General features: G+C 51.6%; 1 protein-coding gene and 1 long non-coding RNA gene across 3 annotated transcripts in view; one reads left to right on the forward strand and one right to left on the reverse strand.

Annotated features, from left to right (window-relative positions):
* Window positions 1-7,150, reverse strand: part of KCNK3 (potassium two pore domain channel subfamily K member 3) — a 37,599-nt gene extending 30,449 nt beyond the window's left edge. The window contains exon 1 of the mRNA XM_074331806.2: window positions 6,292-7,150. Coding sequence (XP_074187907.1) covers window positions 6,292-6,574 — 283 coding nt within the window. The 5' untranslated portion in view covers window positions 6,575-7,150. The remainder of the gene's footprint in view (window positions 1-6,291) is intronic.
* Window positions 6,384-16,633, forward strand: LOC109449220 (uncharacterized). Of its 2 annotated transcripts, XR_012496281.2 has the most exons (5): window positions 6,384-6,520; window positions 7,998-8,280; window positions 10,757-10,889; window positions 12,452-12,541; window positions 14,973-16,633. It is a non-coding gene; the product is annotated as an uncharacterized LOC109449220 (long non-coding RNA). The 2 variants fall into 2 exon arrangements; XR_012496280.2 differs by having other exon boundaries at window positions 10,757-12,541.
* Window positions 16,634-20,862: the final 4,229 nt, after the last annotated feature.

The raw sequence follows: 20,862 nt of genomic DNA on the forward strand, positions 1-20,862 counted from the left end.
AGGCCAGCTCTGAGAACAATTGAGTGTGGCCTTTAGCAAGCCCCCTTTCCAATCTGGATTTTAGTTTTCACGCTGGAAAATAAGAGGGGTGGAGCTACAATTGTGATTTCTCTTAGGGCAAAATGCTTTATCCCTTGTCCCGAGGGCAAGAGATCCTGAAGCTGAGGCCACAGCTGAGTGCCCTGTGTGGACCCTGTACCCATCCTTCATCATTTATGACATTCACATAGAAGGGACTGCAGAAGCTCCATGGGAGGTGGCGGGGCTGGGGGTGGTGGTGGTGCTGTCTGCAGCGTAGCTCCGGAAAAGATACTCCCTCCAACCCTAGTGTAAGCCCTGACATTGTCATTTTATATTTGTAGGGTCCTCGGCCAATTTCCGAAGCTCTCGGAGCGTCTCGTTCCTGGACTGTAACAGGATGATAACGCCGGTCCTCCTCGGGCACTTGTGGGAATGCTGGCAGTGGAAAGTGCCTTGGACAGTACCTGACATGTTAGAGACACATGGCAGTCCCCTGCAACCCAGGTAGGAATGAAGTAACTTGTCCAAGGATGAGGGAATGGCCATCCTGGGTGTAGACTGAGGTTTGCCCAAACTGATAATGGTCTCAGTTAGAGCTGGGTCTCTTCCCCTGCTGCTGGCTGACTACAGGGAAATCATTTCTACATTTTTTTAAATTATAAAATCAACTCACAGATTTACCGTTTGTGCTGCCAGCTGAAAGCTGTTTATAGTGGTGATTTGCACTACATTCATCTGTGCTTATTTATGTTTTCTTTGAAAATACTTATTGTGTTTGTCCTGTCTCCACTGTGGCCAGGCATGTCTTCTATTCCTGTCCTGTTCTTGCCCCCATTCCTTCCACGTCTCCAGCCCCCAACTATGATGTGTGGGAACTGGATGTGTAGGCAAGAGGCATGGCAGTCAGAAGGACCGCTGATCAAATACACCCACTTTGTAGATGAGGAAACTGACGGTCATAGAGGACCAGCAACTGCACTAAGTGGAATTGGAACTTTTGCCTCCTTGCGCCAATCCTGGGTAGGTTCTCCTACCACGGTGCACTTACTCTCCCTGACTGGTTTTCTGCAGGGTCTGTCTGCTCAGAGGAGCGAGCATTGCCCCTGAGCCCGGATGTCAGGCAGACTCCAGGCATAGGTGAAGATCTGGGAAGCCTGGGGTGGGGGACTGGGATGAGGTGAATGAAGGGAAGGGTGGGGTGGCCCCTGCTTCCCAACCCCATTGTCCCACGTGTTAGGAAGGAGCAGAGGTAGCTGTGGTCATGGTAATCCTTGGGAAACAGAGCAGTTTCCTTCTGGGGGGGAAGTAATAATACATGAACAATAATACTAATAACACCAATAATTAGAGATGCTGCTTATTAAGTGCCTACTCTGTAGCAGGCACTTTCTTTACATTATCCTATTTAATCCTAAGGGGCAGATATTATCCTCTCATTTTATAAATTACAAAAGAAGCTCAGAGAGACTCAGTGACTTGTCCAAGCTGGTGGAAGGGGATGGGGAGGTGAATGGAGAGGTGGGTTGAGAGATGAACCCAGGTACTCTGGCTTCTAAGCCAGTACGTGAGTTCCTACACCAGCCTCAGAAAAGGCTTGGGCAGTCAAAGCAGAGAGGTGGCCTGTGGGCAGGGAGGAAATGCTGACTGAGAGTGGGCAGTGGGGCTGTTCTAGGCTGGCCTCCTCCATATGCCCCCAGGAAGTCAGTAGAAGCCTGGAGTGGAGTGACAAGCAGCCAGCGTCCCACTGCTAAGCGAGATGGTGGGTCATTAGAGGAACAGGCTGGGTGATGGAGAACTCCAGTCGGGGCACCCAAAGGCCTAGGTGCTAAATCAGAGTTGTCCCTGCAACTTACTGTGTGACTTTGGGCGAGTCACTCACCTCTCTGGGTGTTTGGATGATTGCTAATGTCTCCTTTCACTCTTTTATTTGAGGACTCTGGGGTTTTAGGGATGGCAGGTCCCTTCTGTACTTTCCTCCTTCTTGGAAAGATGTAAAAAGGACAGGTCCCTTCATGAGCTGCCAGCTTGAATTCCCAGTCTAAGGGTTCCCAGGTGATGTGGTGGGCGATGGGAGCCTGTGTTCAGCTGAGAACAGGCTGGAAGCTGAGGAAAGAGCAGAACAGAGCTTTGCTATACCAGCTCCCTCAGCTAATCAATCACCCGGTCTCTTGTTGCCTTAGAGCCACAAGGATTCTGGGGCCCTGCAGTGGGAGAACAGGCACCTGTGAGCCTGTGGCAGCCTCAGGTAGGGCCTGGTGCTGGGCACAGCTCTGGCACGTGGTCTAGGCTGGTCAGGGGCCAGGTGTGGGGGAGCAGTAGGCTGGCTGTAGTGTGCCGGGGAAAGACAAGCGGTGGCTACTCTGTGCCCTTGGGATACAAAGGTCCGGCCTGGGTTCTTGAAGTGGGGAAAGAACTGGCAAAATATCCAGGGCATGGGAGTCAGAGAGGCTCAGTTGTGTCTGGGCAGGTGTTTCCTTCCAAGTCACAAGGCCATGGGTCATTTATACTCAGAGCCTTAGGTTCCTCCTCTGAAAAATGTAGATAATAATGCCCACCTTGAAGGGAAGGTGAGGGAATGAATTGAGGGGATACAAGTGAAGTGTGTTGGGTAGAGCCTACCAAAGAGTGGATATTAAATGGTGGCTGCTATTAGTATTGTTGTTGTTGCTGCTGTTAATAATACAAATAAATAAAGAGGCATCCTGAGCAAGTGGAAGGCGTGGGGGCCTGGGAGGCAGGTCTTGCTACCCTCTGGCGATGTAACTCCCATCACCTCTCTGCAAGAGGAGGGGTTGGCACCAGCTGATTTCCAGGTTCCTTCCTGCTCTGACAGCCTCCTGGCTATGAATAGATGGGGCTGGGGCCTTGGAGGAGTTTAATGACTCAACAGCTATAGAGAGTTTAAGCTTCCCAGAAAAGAGTTTCTGTTTGCATTTGATGAACTTAGGGCCCCACAAAGGGAGGGTTTCCTGGCTGGGAGGCCAGAGATAGGGAGCTGGAGGAATCCTTGCAGCCAGTGCAGACTGTGTGTGACTAACCAGGTGAATGACTAACACACACCCTGCTGACCCTCCACCAATCAGGCTGCCTGTGGGTGCCCTGTAGGCTGGCATCACTGAGCACAACTTGGTCATGCCAATCCCGGCTGGCTCTGGGCTTCATAGCATATGGAGGCAGAGGAAGCAGCGAAGAGACCGGCCGGGGAAAGAGCACTGCGTTTGGAGTCAGGAGACCCAGCTTCTTGCTCTAACTCCACCGCTTGCCAGCTGCATTATTTTGGGGGAGTCCCTTTCCTTCCCTGAGCCTCCATGCCTTCTTCTGTGCAATGGAGCTAACAATGCCTGCCCTGGAAACTTCCTTGCGCTATGAAGGCTGGGACTCAAGAAATGAGATGGAAGTGTGTTGTGATCATTAAGATATTGAATGAATGGGAGGCCTGTCATTATTCTATCCCAATGGGACTGCTGGTGCCTCAGGAGAGCCATTTGAATCCCCAAAGGGGTCAGGTGCACAGAGGCTGCTGTCTTCATGTTTTGAGTCAAGATCAGTCTAGTGTAGGGCCCCTTCCAGCCATCCAATTACAACCCAGGCAGGTTTTTCTTCAAGCAGAGTCTTTGTGGGCAGCTTCCAGCCATGTGACACAGACAGAGCAAGAGGTGACAAAAAGCCAGGGATGGTTGGGTGAGGCAGGGAGTGGACATTGTCAGTCTGCCCCCCTGCCCCAGAACTAGGGTGGTGCTTTGATGCTGTCTTTTCTCTTGTCCAGCACTTTATAAATAAATAATCACCAGAACCACACTCTGTCTGCCTCTGCCCCCAGCTTTTAGCAACTCTCTTGGTGAGGACTACAAGCACGTTGGGAAATGGCAGGGGTAGAGGGCAAAGACGATGCTCTTTCCTGTCTGCACACCTTAAACCCCTCAGGAGCCTTCTCTGAGTGCTCATGTGTGCTGCGGGGCGCTGTGACAGCATGGGGAGCACAGAGACAGGGATCACAGGGCCCTGCCCACAGGCAGGTTGATTACAGTCTGGTTAAAGAGACCAAACACATCCCCTAACATGTAAATAACCACGCAAAAGAGCCTACACTGTCACCCAGGGCCTCCTGACAATAAGCCCCGCAATTGTCCAGAGCAGTGGCCTGGGGTATTCTGGGAGGCTTGAAGGAGGAAGTGGGGTTTGAGCTGGACCTGAAAGGTTGGCTTGGACAAGATAATAGGCAGAGAAAAAGGCGTGCCAGGCAGGCACACTTGAGGTGTTCTCAGGGGACCGATTGGCTACAGTGGAGGGATCATGTCAGTAAGAAGGGACACATGAAGTTAGACATAGAGATTGGAGCCAGGTATGAAAGTCCTTAAAATTTGGGTTAAGGAGCACGTACCAGATTCCATGGGCAGAGGAGCCAGCAAGGGCTTCTGAGAAAGGTATGGGTATGGTCAGATCTGTGCTTTGGGGAGATTCTTTCTGGCGCATTGTCCAGGGGAACTTGCCCCTTGGGGAAATAAGGCTGGAGGCAAGGAAGTCAGTTGGGAGGTTACTGGGGAGCTGGGGACCATGGGACTGAGAAGGAAAGGGGGCACGTAACCAAGGGCACGAAGTGTGGGAAGAGGGAGAGGGAAAGCCTGAGGGTGTTCCATGCTTCTGAAACCCTAGCAGATGGCAGGGAGTTGGGAGAAGGGAAGAGACCCCAGACCAAACTTGGTCTGGTCCTTTCCAGAAAAGCAGGCTGCTCTCTGGGCAGGCCTGAGTCTGATCACCTGCCCTAAACTCACAGGGTCAGCAGGACCCAAAGGTGCCCCCACTTGAGCCACATCTACCTCTGAGGCCCTTTTGCTCTTCTTCCAAGACAGGAATCCAGAGACCACGTAGCATAGCTCCCTGTGCGGAGTCTCCGCACAGAGTCCTGCAGTGGATAGACAGCAGGGGCAGCATTCAGTCCTGTCTTTTACCCTCTCGACTCATGTTGACTCCCAAGAAAACACTGCCATCTTATCATGGGCTATGCCAAGTGGCAATGAGCCCCTGGGAGCTCAGCCAAGACAAGGAGGGGATCAGGGAGAGGAGAGGGAATGAGAAAGATGGAGGAAACAGCTCCTGGAGGCATCCCAGTGGGCTCCGAGGGAAGGTGGGCTGGGAGCACGTCAGGACTGAGAGGATTCCTTGAGATCATTTCAGCCAACCCCTCACATTGCCTGAAGGTGAGCCTGAGACCCAGGCAGGGGAAGGGACTTGCCCAAGGTCATCTAGCTGGAGATGTGATGGAGCTGGGCTGGAATCGTGGTCTTAGGAGTGCGTATGGTGTTTACACGGTCTGGACTCTTTGAACAGCACATTAAGGACCTCACTGGAGATTTCTTTCCTGGACATCGTTTGTGTGATGTGTGTGTGTGCCTGTTTCTGCCCTGTGTGTGCTTATGTGTGTACCTCTGTGTGGGAGTCTGGGCTATGTTGTGAGAAAGTTGAGTGTGTGTATGGCTTTCTACCCCATGGTCAGCCTTGGCTTGGAGAACAGAACTGGGCCATTCTTGTGAGGCGACTGCTTTCCTGGGACAGCAGAGAAGGTGGAAAGGGCTGGATCTGGCTTCCAGCACCAGCTCTGCTGCCCTAAAAATTTAAGGGCACTGGTTGTTGGTGCCCAAACTCCCGGAACTGGACACACACTCACACACACACACACACACACACACACACACGGACACACACACACACACACACACACACACACACGGACACACACACACACACACAGCCGCAATTATAAGGTGTTTCAGTCACCCAGAGTGGCCGAGAGTGCCCCGGAGTGCCGAGTACCTGCATCCACGCGTCTCCCTAGAGCCCCCGCCAGTGTAGACACACCGGGTGCTGAAGTCTATCTGCGGGGACACGGAAGAGGAGCTGCTCCCCGCAGCTCACACTCAGCGCCCAGCTCCAGGGCCTGGCCGGCCACACCCCTCCTGCTCAGCCTCCGCCGGTCGTTCCTGGCCCCTCTCACACACTTCAGAGTCCCCTGGGGCCCCACACAGCCTAGCAGGGACAAGTTAGGGCTGGCCCAGCTGGAGAGTCAGGTCCAGAGCCAGGAATCGACGCCTCCCCCGAGTCCTGTCCCGGCGGAGCAGACACGCCAGGCTGAACTCAGGTCTCTGGGAGTGCGGCGTTGGGCGCCTGGACCCTCTCCCGGGGAACCCCTCCGCCCAGGTCGGATCCGGACTACCCGTCCCCGGGTCCCCCCACACCCACCCCCGCCCACCCCCCCGCCGGGCGAGTAGTTACCGATGGTGGTGATGACGGTGATGGCGAAATAGAAGGAGCCGGCGAAGCGCCACTGCACGCCGGCCTTGTGCGGCTTGAGGCGCAGCACGACGCGCTCGAGCTCCTCGTAGCCGCCCTGGCTGAGGTTGTAGCGCGCCCGCAGCTCCTGCTGCCGCAGCTCCAGCCGCTGCCGCTCGATCATCTCAGGCTCCGACTCTAGCGCGTCGAAGACCGCGGCGCCCACCAGCAGGTAGGTGAAGGTGCACACGATGAGCGCCAGCGTGCGCACGTTCTGCCGCTTCATCGTCCCGCCCGGGCCGCCGCCGGCCCCCCGTCACCCCCCGCCCGCGTCCCGGCCTCGGCCGCCGCTGCTGCTGCCCCGGAGGCGGCCTGGGGCATGGCTGCGCTCGCCGCTCCCCGCGCCGGGCACCCGCTCCGCGCCCCGGGGCGGTCGCCGCAAACGCCGCCGCTGCCGCGGCCGTGGAGCTGTCCCTTCAGCACCACCCACCGCCCTCCTCCGCCTGGCCCCGCTCCCGCCCCCCGTCCCCCGCCCGCAGGCCGCCTCCTCCCGCCAGCCCTCCCGCCCAGCCAAATAAGGACTGGGGAGACGCGCCGAGGGAGGGAGGAGGGGGGCTAGCGGAGGGGGAGGGGACCGGGAGCGAGCGGGAGAGCCGCGGAGAAAGCGGGCAGGACAGAGAGAGAGAGAACCAGGGAAAGATAACTAGACAGAGAAATGCATATAACTACAGAGGAAGAGAGAGAAAAAGGCAGAAGGGGGTGTGACAGACAAGGAGATGAAACCAGAGGTAGACTCATAGACACAGAAAAAGAAGGGGCGGGCAGAAAAATACAGAGCGAGAGAGGCAGAGAGCAGCAGACCATGACAGGGAGACCTGGATAGCTGGAGATAAACTGATGACACAGACACAGAAAAGCAAGGAAGGGGAAGGGAATAGGCAGAGCAAGCCCCCACCCAACCCCCATCCCTCCACCTAAATCACAGCATACTATAACTAGAAGGGACCTTGGTCCTTGCTGTCCTGCCCTTTATTAGGCGGGTGAGGAAACTGAGGCACAGAGAGGGCAAGGGCACACAGTGAGTTAGTGTGCCCAACACTGGGACTCAGCCAAGCTTTCCCTCCTCCCAAGCCACGCCCCCCTCCCCTGCACCAGGCTGCTGGCTCTCTCAGAAGCAGGCGGACACAGCTGTGGACCTGGGCACACATGGGCCAACACCCAAGGGAAAGCCCTGCTCTCGTAAAATGTGTCCCTTCCCAGGTCATCATGGCTTCTGGAACTGGCTGCGAAAGTACAGGCTGGTGGCCTAGGCCAGTAGCACCCAGGGGCTTCTGCTCTGCTCCCCAGGGGCTATCAGGCTGTTTTGACATCCATGGCTCCAGCCTTGCATGAGCAGGCCAGGCTGGGCTTGGGTTGGGCTGCCAAAGACAGGGCCGGACACCACTTTGGGGCATCCCAGCAGAACTGAGACCCAGCTGAAGTAGGGCAGGTGGGGCCCAGATCAGGAGGCTTGCTGAGAACTGGAAGAAACAGGAGGCCTCCCCAGGCCTTGGTTTCTTCATTTGTCAACATGTTGGCAACGGTGGTGAGGAGGGGCGGGCTGTGGGACCTCAGGCGAGTGTCACTGCCCCTCTCAGAGTCTTGCTTCCTTATCTCCTGGATGAGCGGCCTGGCAGATGATCCCACAGGCCTTGCTTATTTCCAAACAGCTCCAGACTTGGATGGGCGGAGTGAGCAGAATGATTGGAATGCAAATCCCACTGCCAAGGAGGGTCAAAAAGTCTTTCACGGGACCCTGGCATGGGCGATGAGGAGAGACATGGAAGAGGCGCCAAGGCCCATGGCTGCGGGTTGGCTCAGGAGGCAGTCAGCCTGAGGCGGGAACACCATCTGCCCACATCCTGGGCTGGCCTGTCACTGCTGGACTCTACACTGTGTCTCCCAGGACTGCTGCCACTAACCCATTGTGTTCTTCAACCATTCATTCAACAAGTATGTATCAAGCATTCGCTGTGTGTCAGGGTAGGCAGGTTACATTCCTTATAGGTGGAAAAACTGAAGCTAAAGGCAGTACAGAGAATCACACGAAGACTTGCAGCTGGGACGAGACTTCAGTTTGCCTCCCAAGCTCGTGCTCTTCTCCATCATGACTCCCAAAGCCTCAGTGTTTTTTTTTTTTTTAATCATCTGTAAATAGGATAGCTAATTATATTAGCTCTTGAACAGATTGTTGTGAGGGATCAAAGGAGACTGACCACATGTGTGCAAATCAGACCATCTGAGGCTCTAGGCGCTATAACATCTCTTTTCCCCTGGGACTCACGTTTCTCACCAGGGCCTGATGAGAGGGCCCTGGTTCCTGGCACCTTATCTCCTCTCATCTCATCGCCACCCTCCCACCCCCTCCCCACCTTCCCACCCTCTCCCCAACCTCCCACCCCTTTCCCATTCCACCCAAGATCTTTGATTCTTTGAAGATACAATCTTTCTGGCCCTGCCCCTTTGGCCACAAATGCAGCTTATTATAGACTTTCCCCCTTGGCATCTTTTGTCTCTCTGGAAGAAAAGAGCTTCCTTTCCTGGCTTCCCAGGGGTCAGGGTACAAGCTGGGTCCTGTGTGCCTGGTCACAACCACCCTCCCCCAGAAGCCAATTCCCCCAAAGCCAGCCTAGATGAGCAGTGGCTTGCCAGACATGGTTTTCAGTGTGAAAGGCTATGTGTTGAGGGTCTGCTTGCTTCTGGCTGTCGGGGCAGTCTGCTGTGTAGATGAAAGGTGATATTATGAGTGAAAGAGCATTGGAAAAGGGAAAAAGCTGTTTTTAGGGGCAGGGCATTTATTATTAATTATGATGAAGCTTGTTCTCACAACACTTCAAAACTGGAAGGACCTTTACAAATTGTCTAGCTCAACCCTCTCATGTTACAGATGAAGAAACTGGGGCCCAGAGAGTAGGAAGGGAGTAGCCCAAGGTCACACAGGACTCATGCCCCATGATTAGAGTGTTTCCTGTAGCTTCCATTACATATGGGATCAGGACACCTGCTAGCGGGGGGAGCACAGCACATCCACAGTACCCCTGGAGCCTACAGAGCAGCCTGGGTCTCTTCCTCCAGCCCCTCCTCCATCCTTTCTGTTAAGGAGGGGGCCTCAGGGAGGGGTTCAAGCTGGTGCCAGTCAAGACTTCTAAGTAGCCCCTGGGACCTTCAGGCAAGAGTCCCTTTGACACATCCTTGACCTGGGTGGGATTGTGGCAAAGACCTCATACCTACTGCACTCCCTTCCATTCAGGATCTCTGGGACCTAACTACACCTGATGGGGCTGCCCCACTGTCTGCCCAGGACCAAGCGTCAGAAAGCACCTCTGTCCATCTTATCTGTTATACATTAGAAAGACTGCTCATTGGTGGCTTCTCCATGTTCTTCTATTTTTTTTTTAAAATCCATTGGTGACTTAGTAGAGGAAGCTTTGGGCCAGGTGGAGAGGGATTTTTTTGCATCTCTCAAATCATGATACTGGTTAGCCTTCTGTGTGATGATTTTATGAAATCCTGTCCAGTGTAGAGAACACAGGGTGGAGAGTTAGAAGGCTAGGGTCCTGTCTCTGCTACCTGCTTGCTGTGGGACTTGGGGCCATTCACTGCTCCCTGAGCCTTGGTTTGCGCACCCATAAATGGAAGGGTTTGGACCAGGACACGTCTCTCCCTTCATTTATAACATCCCATGATCTTCCTGGCCTGTTTTTGCCTCCCTAGTTCTTATAAGAATCAGGGGAAAAGTGGGTCTAGCCAGTACTTTTAAGACTTTAGTTTATGAGGAATAGGACACAATCAGGGTTAGGTTAAATGGTACAGAATTTAATTATCATTAGTTTCTATATATTATTATGCACTAAACACTATGCACATATTATTTGCCAGCTTTATCTCCCATTCCATTTCTCTCTATGCTCTAGACACATCCAAGTATTTTCACGCCACTCCTGGCTCACATGGTTCCCATAAGCTGAGATGCTGGCTCCTCTATTTTCTAGCAGTTGAACTCTAGTCAGGTTTCATGACCCAACTCAAAGGCTACTCCCTCCATGAAGCATTCCCCAGTTACCTCCACTGAGGACCCCCGTTTCCTTTGTGCTTCCAAGGCACCCTGTCTAAGCTTCAATTCGACAGATATTCCTCCTGCCTGGTAGATTAGTCTGTTCTTTCATATTTGTCTTCCCCCCTTGCTCATTATCTTCTCCAGCGTGGAGAACCTTCTTACTCACACTATGCCTTCCTCAGTGGGGTGCCAGGGTTTTGCACATCAAAGTTGCTCCACATGTTTTCTTGTGCACTCAGTACACAGTGAAGGCCTTAAAGCATCCTACACCTGCTGGGTTGGAGACCAGCAGTGTCAGCGGGGAGAGGAGCACAGACGGTGGAGTCCACAGGCAGAAAAAACCTGGCAATCTGTTTTTGTGACTCTTTGCAGACAGACACTTCTAAAGCTGGAGCAAGCCCTGCCTGGTTTAGCGGAAGAGGATAAAGACAAATGTGATTGTCCGAAGGCCCGAGCAAGCGTGTGGAGAGGGCATTGAACTGGCAGTCCAGACACCTGGTTCTTGGTACCAGTGCTGCCACCAACTACCAACTAGCTGGGGGAACGTGAAAGAGCCACATGGCCTTGCTGTGGCTCAGTGTCCTTTTCTACAAAGAAAGGGTTGACTATCTGGCATTCTGTGATGCTAATGACAGACCTGGACCTGTGACGAACAACGCTTATTCTACGATGGCCAAGAATATGGTTTGAAGGATGAGGGGCACAGAGCCCTCTCTGTCCATTGCTTTCAAGCCCCCCTTTATTGGCCATTTTGGCTGGAGGATGGGGCTAGGGGGTAATGAGGTAGAGAGTGAAAGAGCTGGCCCTGAGTCAGATAAGCTGGGTTCAAATCCTGACTCTATCAATTACTAGCTGGACTGGAGCCTCACATGAAATTCTGGTCCATCCTGTGTAGACCAGACCTGAGCTCCTACAGGGCCAGGAGAGGGCCTTACTCATCCCTGTGCCACCAGCCCTTGGTACAGCACCTGACGCAGAACACATTCTATCAACACTCCTCCATCCGTTCCACTAGCCCTGGCTGGGCTAGGTGGGTGGGCAGACCCTAGGGCCCATAGTTATAGGGAGGAACGTTCAGAGCCATCTCAACATCAAACCAGGGAAAGGCCTGAGACGGTAAGGGGCCCAGTGGGCCCAGGAGCTGTAGCAGAAAGACAGGGAAATGACTGACACAGATAGCTGCACCAGGGATTGTGGCCTCCAACAGCCAGCTGAGGAAATCAGGGTGTTCAGGACACGACTGAGGTGTTTCTTGGTGTATCTCTAGAGGGAGAGACATGGAGGATTAGTCTGGATATACAGAGCATAACTGGTCCCAGGGCAGCCGCCTTGGGTTTGTCAAGAGACACTATTTGTTTAACATCTCAAGCTCAAACCAAACACAAAAGTCAGCTGTTCACAAAGGAGAGGCTCTGGAAGATGTTGGGGAGACAGAACCACGCTCGGAGGTAGACACCTGGCTCTGTTCTCAGTCCTGCCTCAGATGAGCTGTGGGACCAGCTCAGGATATAGACTTGCGTCTTCTACTAGTGAGAGTGGGAACCAGCCAGTCTTCATGGAGTTGTTGTAAGGGTCAGGTCTGCTCCATTTGTTAGCAGAAAGCCTTAGTTCAAAGTCAGCATCCACCTATATTTGACAGATCCCTTCCCCTAGAGACAGCCTCCTTGGCGGCCGCCATCTCTGATTTTGAATACTACACTGTATGAGTATGTGTGTCCTTGTACGAGTATGTGTGTCTTTAAGAACCTGCAGGGAATTTTCATTGGGACGCATACCCAGAAGTGTCACAGTGCTTATGCCCACTGTATCTCCAAGCCCCACAGCTTGCTGGGCCCCAGCTGGGACTCGAGCCCAGCTATTGTGACGTCCAAACCTTAGCTACCAGATAAGTTGCCTAAAGTTGCCCCCCTCCCCATTGCAAAAATTAAGTCCCTTAAGCTTGTCCTCTGCAGAGATTCTGGAGCGGCCATGGCCTGTATTCCCTGACAAATATGTTGCTACTAAAGGAAAAAGCCAGCCTGGAGATCTAGTCAACAGCCTCACAAATCTTGAAATCCTTCTTTGCAGGTTTATGGCTTCTGAGAAGCAAGCAGAGGCAGCCTGTTCTCAGCACCAAACACGATAATTATAATAGCACTTACAATGATTAATCAGCCCGTGAGTATTGAGTGGCGCCTGTGAGTGTGCACGGCAGCATGTGTGTGTGTGTGTGTGTGTGTGTGTCCAGCGGCGGAGAGGGCAAGAGAGGCGACTTTCCTCCCAGTGAGCAGGTTTCAGCTGTCCTTCTTTTAGTAGAGGGGCTGGGTCGCCACCATGGCATTCCTTGGGGAGTGTCCTGTTCAGGCTAAGTCTGCCCTTCCTTCTGCTGGGAGAGGAATCGTCACCCCCATGGTCCCCGCTGCTGGGCTCCTGACCATGCTGGGAGAGAGAAATTGACAACAGAAGGAGGTCCCAGGCCTGTCAACCAGATTAACGAGGGGGTCTCACCAGCATGATGTATGTGGCACAATCAAAGGAACTTGGGATATTCTGCCTGGAGGAAAGATACAAGGGACATGTGTACTGTCATATGCAGGAAGGATTAGTTTTGTTCTGGGTGGCCTCGGAGGGTCCTGCGATCTATGAGGAGATGCTACAGTGAAAGAACTTTCAGCTCAAAATAGATGGAACATTCTCTATGTCTCTTAAGAAGGAATGGGCTGCCCAGGATGTGATGAGCTCCTGGTCAATGGAGATACGCCAGCACAGCCTGATTGAGCCCTTGGGTTGAGGCCATTTTAGAAGGATCCAAGGGGTTAGTACAGTTCTTGGCACATAGTAGGTCTGCAAGAAATACATTTTGATGTGACTGTTAAATGTACTGGATTTGGGGATGGACTAGATGCCCTTTGTGGTCCAGTCAGGCTCAGTTCAACATTTATGGAGCCGTCCTTCCCTGCCAGGTTCTCTGTCCCTCCAACCATGAAATACTACAATTCTCTGGCCCCAGGGAGGGCTGCACCTGGAGTTCTTGCTGAGCCTTCACAGTACTGCTTTCCCCCAGCTCCCTTTCTCCCCCTCTCCTGCCCAAAGCCCCCACCCCCCCATACTCTGCTGCATGCGGAGGTCCAATGCTCACTGGTTGGAGTAAGGGCCTGGAAGCTGAAGGACTCCAGCAAGGGAAATGGGCCTCTGGCAGGCTAATTACTGGCAGCTGATTCTATTAGGCAGATAGCTCGCTCTAGGCAAAGTAATTACATCTAATCAGCCCCTTACAGCAGTCCAAAGGGACAGCCATCTCAGCCAGACACATATGGGAGTAGGAGCATCAAAGCAGCTTGAGGCTCAGGCCTGGGCAGGTGGGTCTGAGGCCAGGAGCTGCTCAGAAAGTGGTCCCGTGGCCCCTTCCTGAGACTACCCGGATTTCGGGCCACAGTGAGACTGCAGGACCACGGAAGCAGCTGTGAATGGGGACTCAGAGATCTGGCTTGAGGCTTGGCTCTGCCACTAAGGAGCTGAATTTCACTGGGACGAGCACTTCTCTGACCCAAGCCTCACTTTCCCTGTCTGTCAAATGAGTAGAATGGACTAGAGGATCCATTCCAAGTCCGAAACTCAAGTCCTTCTCAGTAATGTATTTTATGCTTAAAATTTTCCTAAGAGGGAATAGCTTATGTTAAGTGTTCTTATAAAAAATAATAACAACAATAATAAATAAAGAGGGGAGAAGGAACTTTTGCAGGTGATGGATATGTTTATGGCATAGGTTTTGGTGACGGTTTCACAGATGTATATTTACCTCCAAACCCATCAAGTTGTATACATATGTAAAGCTTTTTGTATTTCAGTCACACCTCAATAAAATGGTTAAAACAAAACAAAACAGAACCAGAAACACTAGTTCAGCTAGTCCATCTGGTTTGGATTCTAGTGCCGGCTAAGGAAACTGACCAGCTAGTGAAGAACCTGTCTGAAATCCTCAAGCATGGAACACGTATGCTGCAGTATCTAATTTTTATATTATGTTTTTAAAAATGACTGAAACCATATATTTTAAAAAATTATGGATGCCCTCCTAGCATTCTTTCTTCTTTTAGAAGTTTAATGAAATGTGTGTTCCCAAAACACTAGCCATGATGTTTTTGACCATGATTCTGAGTCCCAGATTCTTTGAGGAAGTTGGATCACGTTAGAGTGGGAAGAAATGAGAGGGGAGGTGTGGGGACAGAGACAGGAGTGCAGTTTCCAGGCTCTTACCCTCATGTGGAAAGGTGCTTGCTTGGGTAGTAAATGGCCATCACCTGTGATTGGATGGCCATCAGCTGTGGCTAGTTGGCTGTCAGTTGTAACCAGTGAGCCATTGGCCACTAATATAACAGCCATGGCTACGCTAGCAGCAAATGGGGGCTAGCAAGAAGATGGTGGATTGCAGTTAGCAAGTGGGGTTGGTTGGTTGGCAGAGAAGCGGATGGCAGGTTGCAGATCGTGTGGATCCTGCTTCCTGTGTCTCCAACCCAGCCGCCAGTGAGACTATAGTGGTATGACTCCCCTACCTATGGCTCCGTGGGTGTTCCTTTTTGGCCTCACCATGTCTTGCGTTCTTATGCAGGGAGCGGGACCAGAGACCCCGTGTGACACCCTGCATGACAGGAGGTCCCTGGAAATGAAGAGGTGATGAGCAGAATGGAGACAGATGAGACCCTGGGCTACAGCGGTGTCCTTTCTATCTGTGTTGGTTCCTCTCTGGGGAAGAATTCCTTGAAAAATTTTTGGACACTGTCAGGATACTGAGGAGGGATTTTAAACATCAGTCCCTCCCAAGGCTGAAATTCTAGGATTCTGGGTCAGTACTAAGCAACTGGTGTGACCCAAACTCTCCAGACAAGCAGTCTAGGGGAGGGGACGGAAGCCAGGATACCTCTGTAGTGACCAGCGGTGAGAACTGGGCAAGCCACGGCCCCTCTCTCAGCCTCAGTTTCCTCTGTAACATGACAGTGAGGAGATCATCTCCAGATGGCCTCACTTACACAGTGGTTGGCGGACTCCAGGTGAGACAATGAATGTGAAACTAAGACTAATTAATTCTATTAAAAGAAGAGAATGTAAACGAAAAGGCTTCTGTACAGCAGAGGAAACCACCAACGCAATGAAAAGGCAACGTCTGGAACAGGAGAAAAGATTTACAAATCATATATCTGATAAGGGGTCAATATTCAAAATATATAAAGAACTCTTACAACTTAATACATAAAACACAAACAATCCAAATAAAAAAATGGTCGGAGGATCTGAATAGACAGTTTTGCAAAGAAGACATGCAAATGGCCAACAGATACATGAAAAGGTGCTTAACATCATGGATCAGCAGGGAAATGCAAATCAAAACCACAATGAGCTATCACCTTATACCTTTCAGAATGACTGTCATCAAAAAGACACAAGGTAAGTGTCGGCAAGGGTATAAAGAAAAGAGAACCTTTGTGCACTGTTGGTGGGAATGTAAGTTGGTGCAGCCACTGTGGAAAACAGTATGAAGTTTCCTCAAAAAATTAAAAATAGAACTTTTAATGATCCAGGAATCCCACTTCTGGGAAACCAAATAATTATCTTGAAAAGATATCTGCACCTCCATGTTCATTGCAGCATTATTTACTTACAATAGCCAAGACATGGAAGCAACCTAAGTATCCATTGATCACTGGGTAAAGAAAATGTGGTACATACATCCAGTGGAATGTTATTCAGCCATCAAAAGAAGGAAATCCTATCATTTGCAACAACATGGATGGACCTGGAGGGCACTATGCTAAGTGAAATAAGTCAGACGGAGAAAGATAAATAATGTATGGATTCACTTATATGTGGAATCTAAAAAAACTGAATCCATTGATACAGAAAACAACAGATTGGTGTTTGCCAAAGGTGGAGCAGTGAGTGAAGATGGTCTAAAAGTACAAACTTCCAGGTAAATAAGTCTTGGGGATCTAATGTATAGCATGGTGACTTTAGTTAACAATACTGTATTGTATATATTGTACAAGTGTCTAAAGAAAGTAGATCTTAGAAGTTCTCATAGCAAGAAAAAAACTATTTGTGGTGAGGGATGTTAGCTAAATGTATTGTGGTAATCATTTCACAATATGTACATACATCAAATCATTATGTTGTGTACCTAAGACTATGTCAATTTTGTCTCAGTTAAAAAACGTAAATAAAAGAAAGGTGAAATTGTTATAAACTGCTGGGACCCAGGTCTCCCTCTTCAACCTAGCCCTTCTTTGTGTTTTGATTTTCGTGGTTGTAGCTTTGAGAGCAAGGTGGCCTTGCTGGAGCAGCTGGTAGGGGCCAGCTGACTTCCAGTGTGTTCTGGCCTTGGTGATCTCAGATGGCTGGTGCCCATGTAATTAGACCAAAGCCTTGGTCTGTCCTCAAAGAGGAGTCCTAGAGCTGATTGGCAACCAGTGGCCTTGCAAGGCCATGCACAGCCCTTGGGCATTGTAAGAGAGAGGAGAAGCGACCTTGATTCAGACACTGGGGATGAGGAGAGCTGATTCCCTGGGTCAGGCTGGCAGGGAAGAGAAAGAGGAAGGTGGGATATGTGGGGGTACGGGGGTACCAAGAAGACCTGGATTGCCTTGCCCCTCAGCACCCCACATTAATCAGTTGCTAGGAAAGAGGTATGAGGAAGAAGCCACTTTATTCACCATACGTGTATTATTCTGGGAGTTGTAGGAGGGAAGGCTGGACTGGGAGGTTGGGGGAAAGTCTGGAGTGCCAGCTGAAGAAATCTGCTACTTGGAGGCAGTGGAGGGCCACTCCATGAAGGTATCATGACGCTCGGAGCCAAGCCTGTCTTCCTCGGCACAGCCCCCTGTCCTGTGTGATGTACCTAGCTCACCCCTCTGGCTTCATCCCCTTGTTCCACTTAGGGCTCTCTGCACCAGCCATTCTTTGCTATTCCTCCAAATGCTCCAGGCTCTTTCTTGCCTTTCTGCCAGAAATGCCCCATTAGGCCAGGTACATATTTATTTGATTGCCCTTCATGCTCTCAAATAACCCTTGGAAAGGCAGCATTCCCATTTTATAGAGGAAAAAACTGAGGGTCACAGTGAAGCAACTTATTTAAGTTTTTATGGGTAAATAGATGACAGATCAAGGATTCAAACCCAGATCAGTGTGACTCCAAAGCCTGTGCTTTCACTTCTCTGCCACACTCCTGCTAGGAAATGATTGAAGGCAGAGCTAGGCAGCATAAGGAAATAGAACACAAGGTGCTACCAACAAGGCCTGGCACAGTTAGAGCTTAAAAAATAGTGGTTGTGTGAATGAATGAACAGCTAAGAGAGTACGGCTGTAGGAAGGGCCAGGATCCAGCACCTGGGTTTAGCCCAGGAGGGACAGCTGCTTGACTTTGAGTAGGAAACAGGGCAGAACTGTGGGTGAGGCCAAGTACTGCAGCTTGCAAAGGGGCCAGGAGACAGGACTGTCCATGAATCACCTGGACTTGGTGATGGATCCATTGTGGAGATCAGGGAGGAGGCCAAGTTGTCCATGGCCCAGCCCTAGCACGGTGCCCAGGCACCCAGCCCAGGCGCCCAATCCAGGTAGGGACTCAGAAGGGTCTCCACTGCTGTGCATACCCTTTGAGCTGGGTGTTTGGGAGAAGGGCAGTGTCTCCAGGGCACCAAGTGTTTGGAAGGGGAAGGGACCAACCAACCACATGGACAAGGGTTGCTCACTCTATTGGGTCCCCATGGGGAGGCACAGATGGCACCTGGGCTCTGCGCTGAGCTCTTGGATGACCTACAGATGGCGTGCAGTCCTGCGATCCGTGGAATCCACAGCTTGTCAGGGTGATGGAGATCAGCTGGGAGGCAGCGCTCGGGCAGAGGGCACTGAGCCGTCAGGGAGATGGAAAAAGTGATGTCGTTGAGGAACAATGCAGCCAAAGGAATGAGCTGTAAGTTGCTGTATCCAAAAGCACAAGTGGGAAAACAGCTGCCAAAGGCCCAGAGGTGTCTGATGATGGCCTGACACTGCCCTGGGGGAGGGACAGAGCCCCAGCCCAGAGACCAGAAGGGAATCACCCCATAAGCTCCATGGACCTTTTCTGCCCCCTTATACCTTGCCAAGCAAACCTTCTGGTCTATTAATACAGGCTTGATGAATTGAGTCAGGGCAGACCTTCTGGCCAGAGAACTCTGTCCCATTACAACTAAGTGGATCTAAGGAGGCAGCCAAGAGGCACAGGAAAGAGCACAGGTTCTGAGGTCGGCATCTCTGGGTGTGTCCTGCCCCTGCCCAGCTATATAACCCACCTTATTATGGTGGGGGTTGGGAGGATTCAGTGAGATGCAGGAAGCACTGGTCCTTAGGTCAGGACGGGCATGTCGAAAATACCTTCTTCCCTTCCCTCTGTTTCCTTCTTCCTGGACAAAGGCTGGGGGGAACCAATCCCTATGAAGCCAGCCCTGAGGCTTAAGAGATCTGCAGGGGAAAGAGGCTTCGGAGGTCTGGCTTGAGGTGGGGGATGTGTAGGCTATAGAAGGGCTGAGCTGATTAGAGGCAGAGACTCACTGGCAACTTAGAATCTTGAAATGGGTTCCAAAGGGAGTGTGTATCTGTGTGTGTGTGTGTGTGTGTGTGTGTGTGTGTGTGTGGGCGGGGGCAGGGAGAGGGAGGGCATCGAAATTCCCACTTCACAGGTGAGGAAACATAGGCTCAGAGAGGGGAAGGGTCAAGGACATGCATCATGATGATGGCACTTGGGTCTTGATTAAATTCAAATCCTATTGCTGAGTTTCCTAATAGGAAGAAACTCTGCCTAGCAAAGAGCTGATGGGGTCCCAGGCAATGAGCAGGTCGTCAGACTTGAGAGAAATACTTGTGTTGACTTTTGGAATCAGGAGAAGCTGGAACCTGCTTTTTAAATTAAAGTCAAAATTGCTGAGAACGCAATTAGCCCTATGTGGGGCCCCAGCTCGCTCCGCTGTGGGGCCCAGCCTTTTGTAGTGGGGGATTCTTTCCTGGGAGTTTTGGGCCAGGGAGCTGTGGGGGCAGAGCCCCAGAAAGTAGTTTCCAGGCTCTCGGCCTCACATAGAAAGGTGTTGGCTCAGGTAGTAAATGGCCAACTGTGATTGCATGGCCATCAGCTGTGGCTAGTTGGCCGTCAGCTGTAACCAGTGAGCCATTGGCCACTAATATAACTGCTGTGGCTACGCTAGAGGGGGAGAAGGGAAAGAGAGAGAAGAATGGGGGCTAGCAAGAAGATGGTGGCTGGGCTGGCAAGTGTGGATGGCGGTTTGCGGACAGTGTGGATCCAGCCTCCAGTGAGAGTATAGTGCCGCCAGAGAGAATATAGTGATATGACTCCCCTACCTATGGCTCCGTGGGTGTTCCTTTTTGGCCTCACCATATCCTGCGTTCTTGTATGGGGAGCGGGAGCAGAGACCCCGCAGGCCTCCCTGCACGACAAATGGCGCAGCGAGCAGGGTCTCCCGCATGACAGGAGCTGTGGGGTCTGGTGGAGTGGGACTCCAGGAGCTTGGCTGGGGGATACAAATGACCATGCCAAGCCTCTGACCACCCACCAATGATGACCCCAGATAAACACTCTCCTGTTTGCCCTGAAACTCAGTTTTAAGAGCACATCCAGTGGACATGTGGTCCCATTGTCCTCCATTTTTCCAAGGAAGAAGGATGGCCCTAAGGTTCACCCAGGAAGTGAATGTGGGAGGCGGACTCCAGGGTTGTTCCCCACCCCGCACTGCGGTTTGTGCATCTTTATCTTCTCTCTCTACAAACACCTCCAGAGCCTCCCTCAGGGTCTGCGGTTCTCAGCTGCCAGGCCAGGTCCCTGAACTCCTGCAATGTAAGTCCTACTCCTGTGACTGAGCCCTTTTGCTCTCAGGCCAGACCAACCTTCTTCACCCTAAGGGTGGGAAGAGGGACGCAGAAAGGGGAGCCCCACACCTCTGTACAGAGAGGGAAACTGAGGCACAGAGCTGGCCTGCGTGAAGGCCAGGGTCCAGGCGTGGTCTCCAGGTCCAGCAAGAAGCCTAGAGCTGCAGGGAAGGCAGCAGGTGGAGAAACCCTGTTGTTTTCTTAAGCTCCCAGCTGGGACTGAGAACACCAAATCCTCTTTGTAACAACAGATAGGGATTAAGAAAAAAAAAATCAAGATATTAACCTTCTGAATCTGGATATGCCCCATATAGAGATTAACTTCTTTCCTAAGCATTTTTTAATTTCTATAAACATCTTAATTCACGCCAACATCATGGCCAGATGGCCTCGTCTCAGACACACACACACACACAGCAGCATAAACGACATCAGAGGAACCTGGGCTTTATTTCCAGCTCTGCCACTGACACCTGAGCTCCAGTGTCCTGATCTGTAAAGGGGATGGTTGGACCAGCCCCTTCTAAGATTCCTTCCCAGCCCCCTCTCAGAGCTGCTGGGACCAGTTCACCTTGCTTATTTCCCTCTCCCTCCCT

The sequence above is a fragment of the Rhinolophus sinicus genome, chromosome 2 (genome assembly GCF_057876585.1).
Source record: "Rhinolophus sinicus isolate RSI-liver-muscle chromosome 2, RSI-T2T, whole genome shotgun sequence".
NCBI lineage: Eukaryota > Metazoa > Chordata > Mammalia > Chiroptera > Rhinolophidae > Rhinolophus > Rhinolophus sinicus.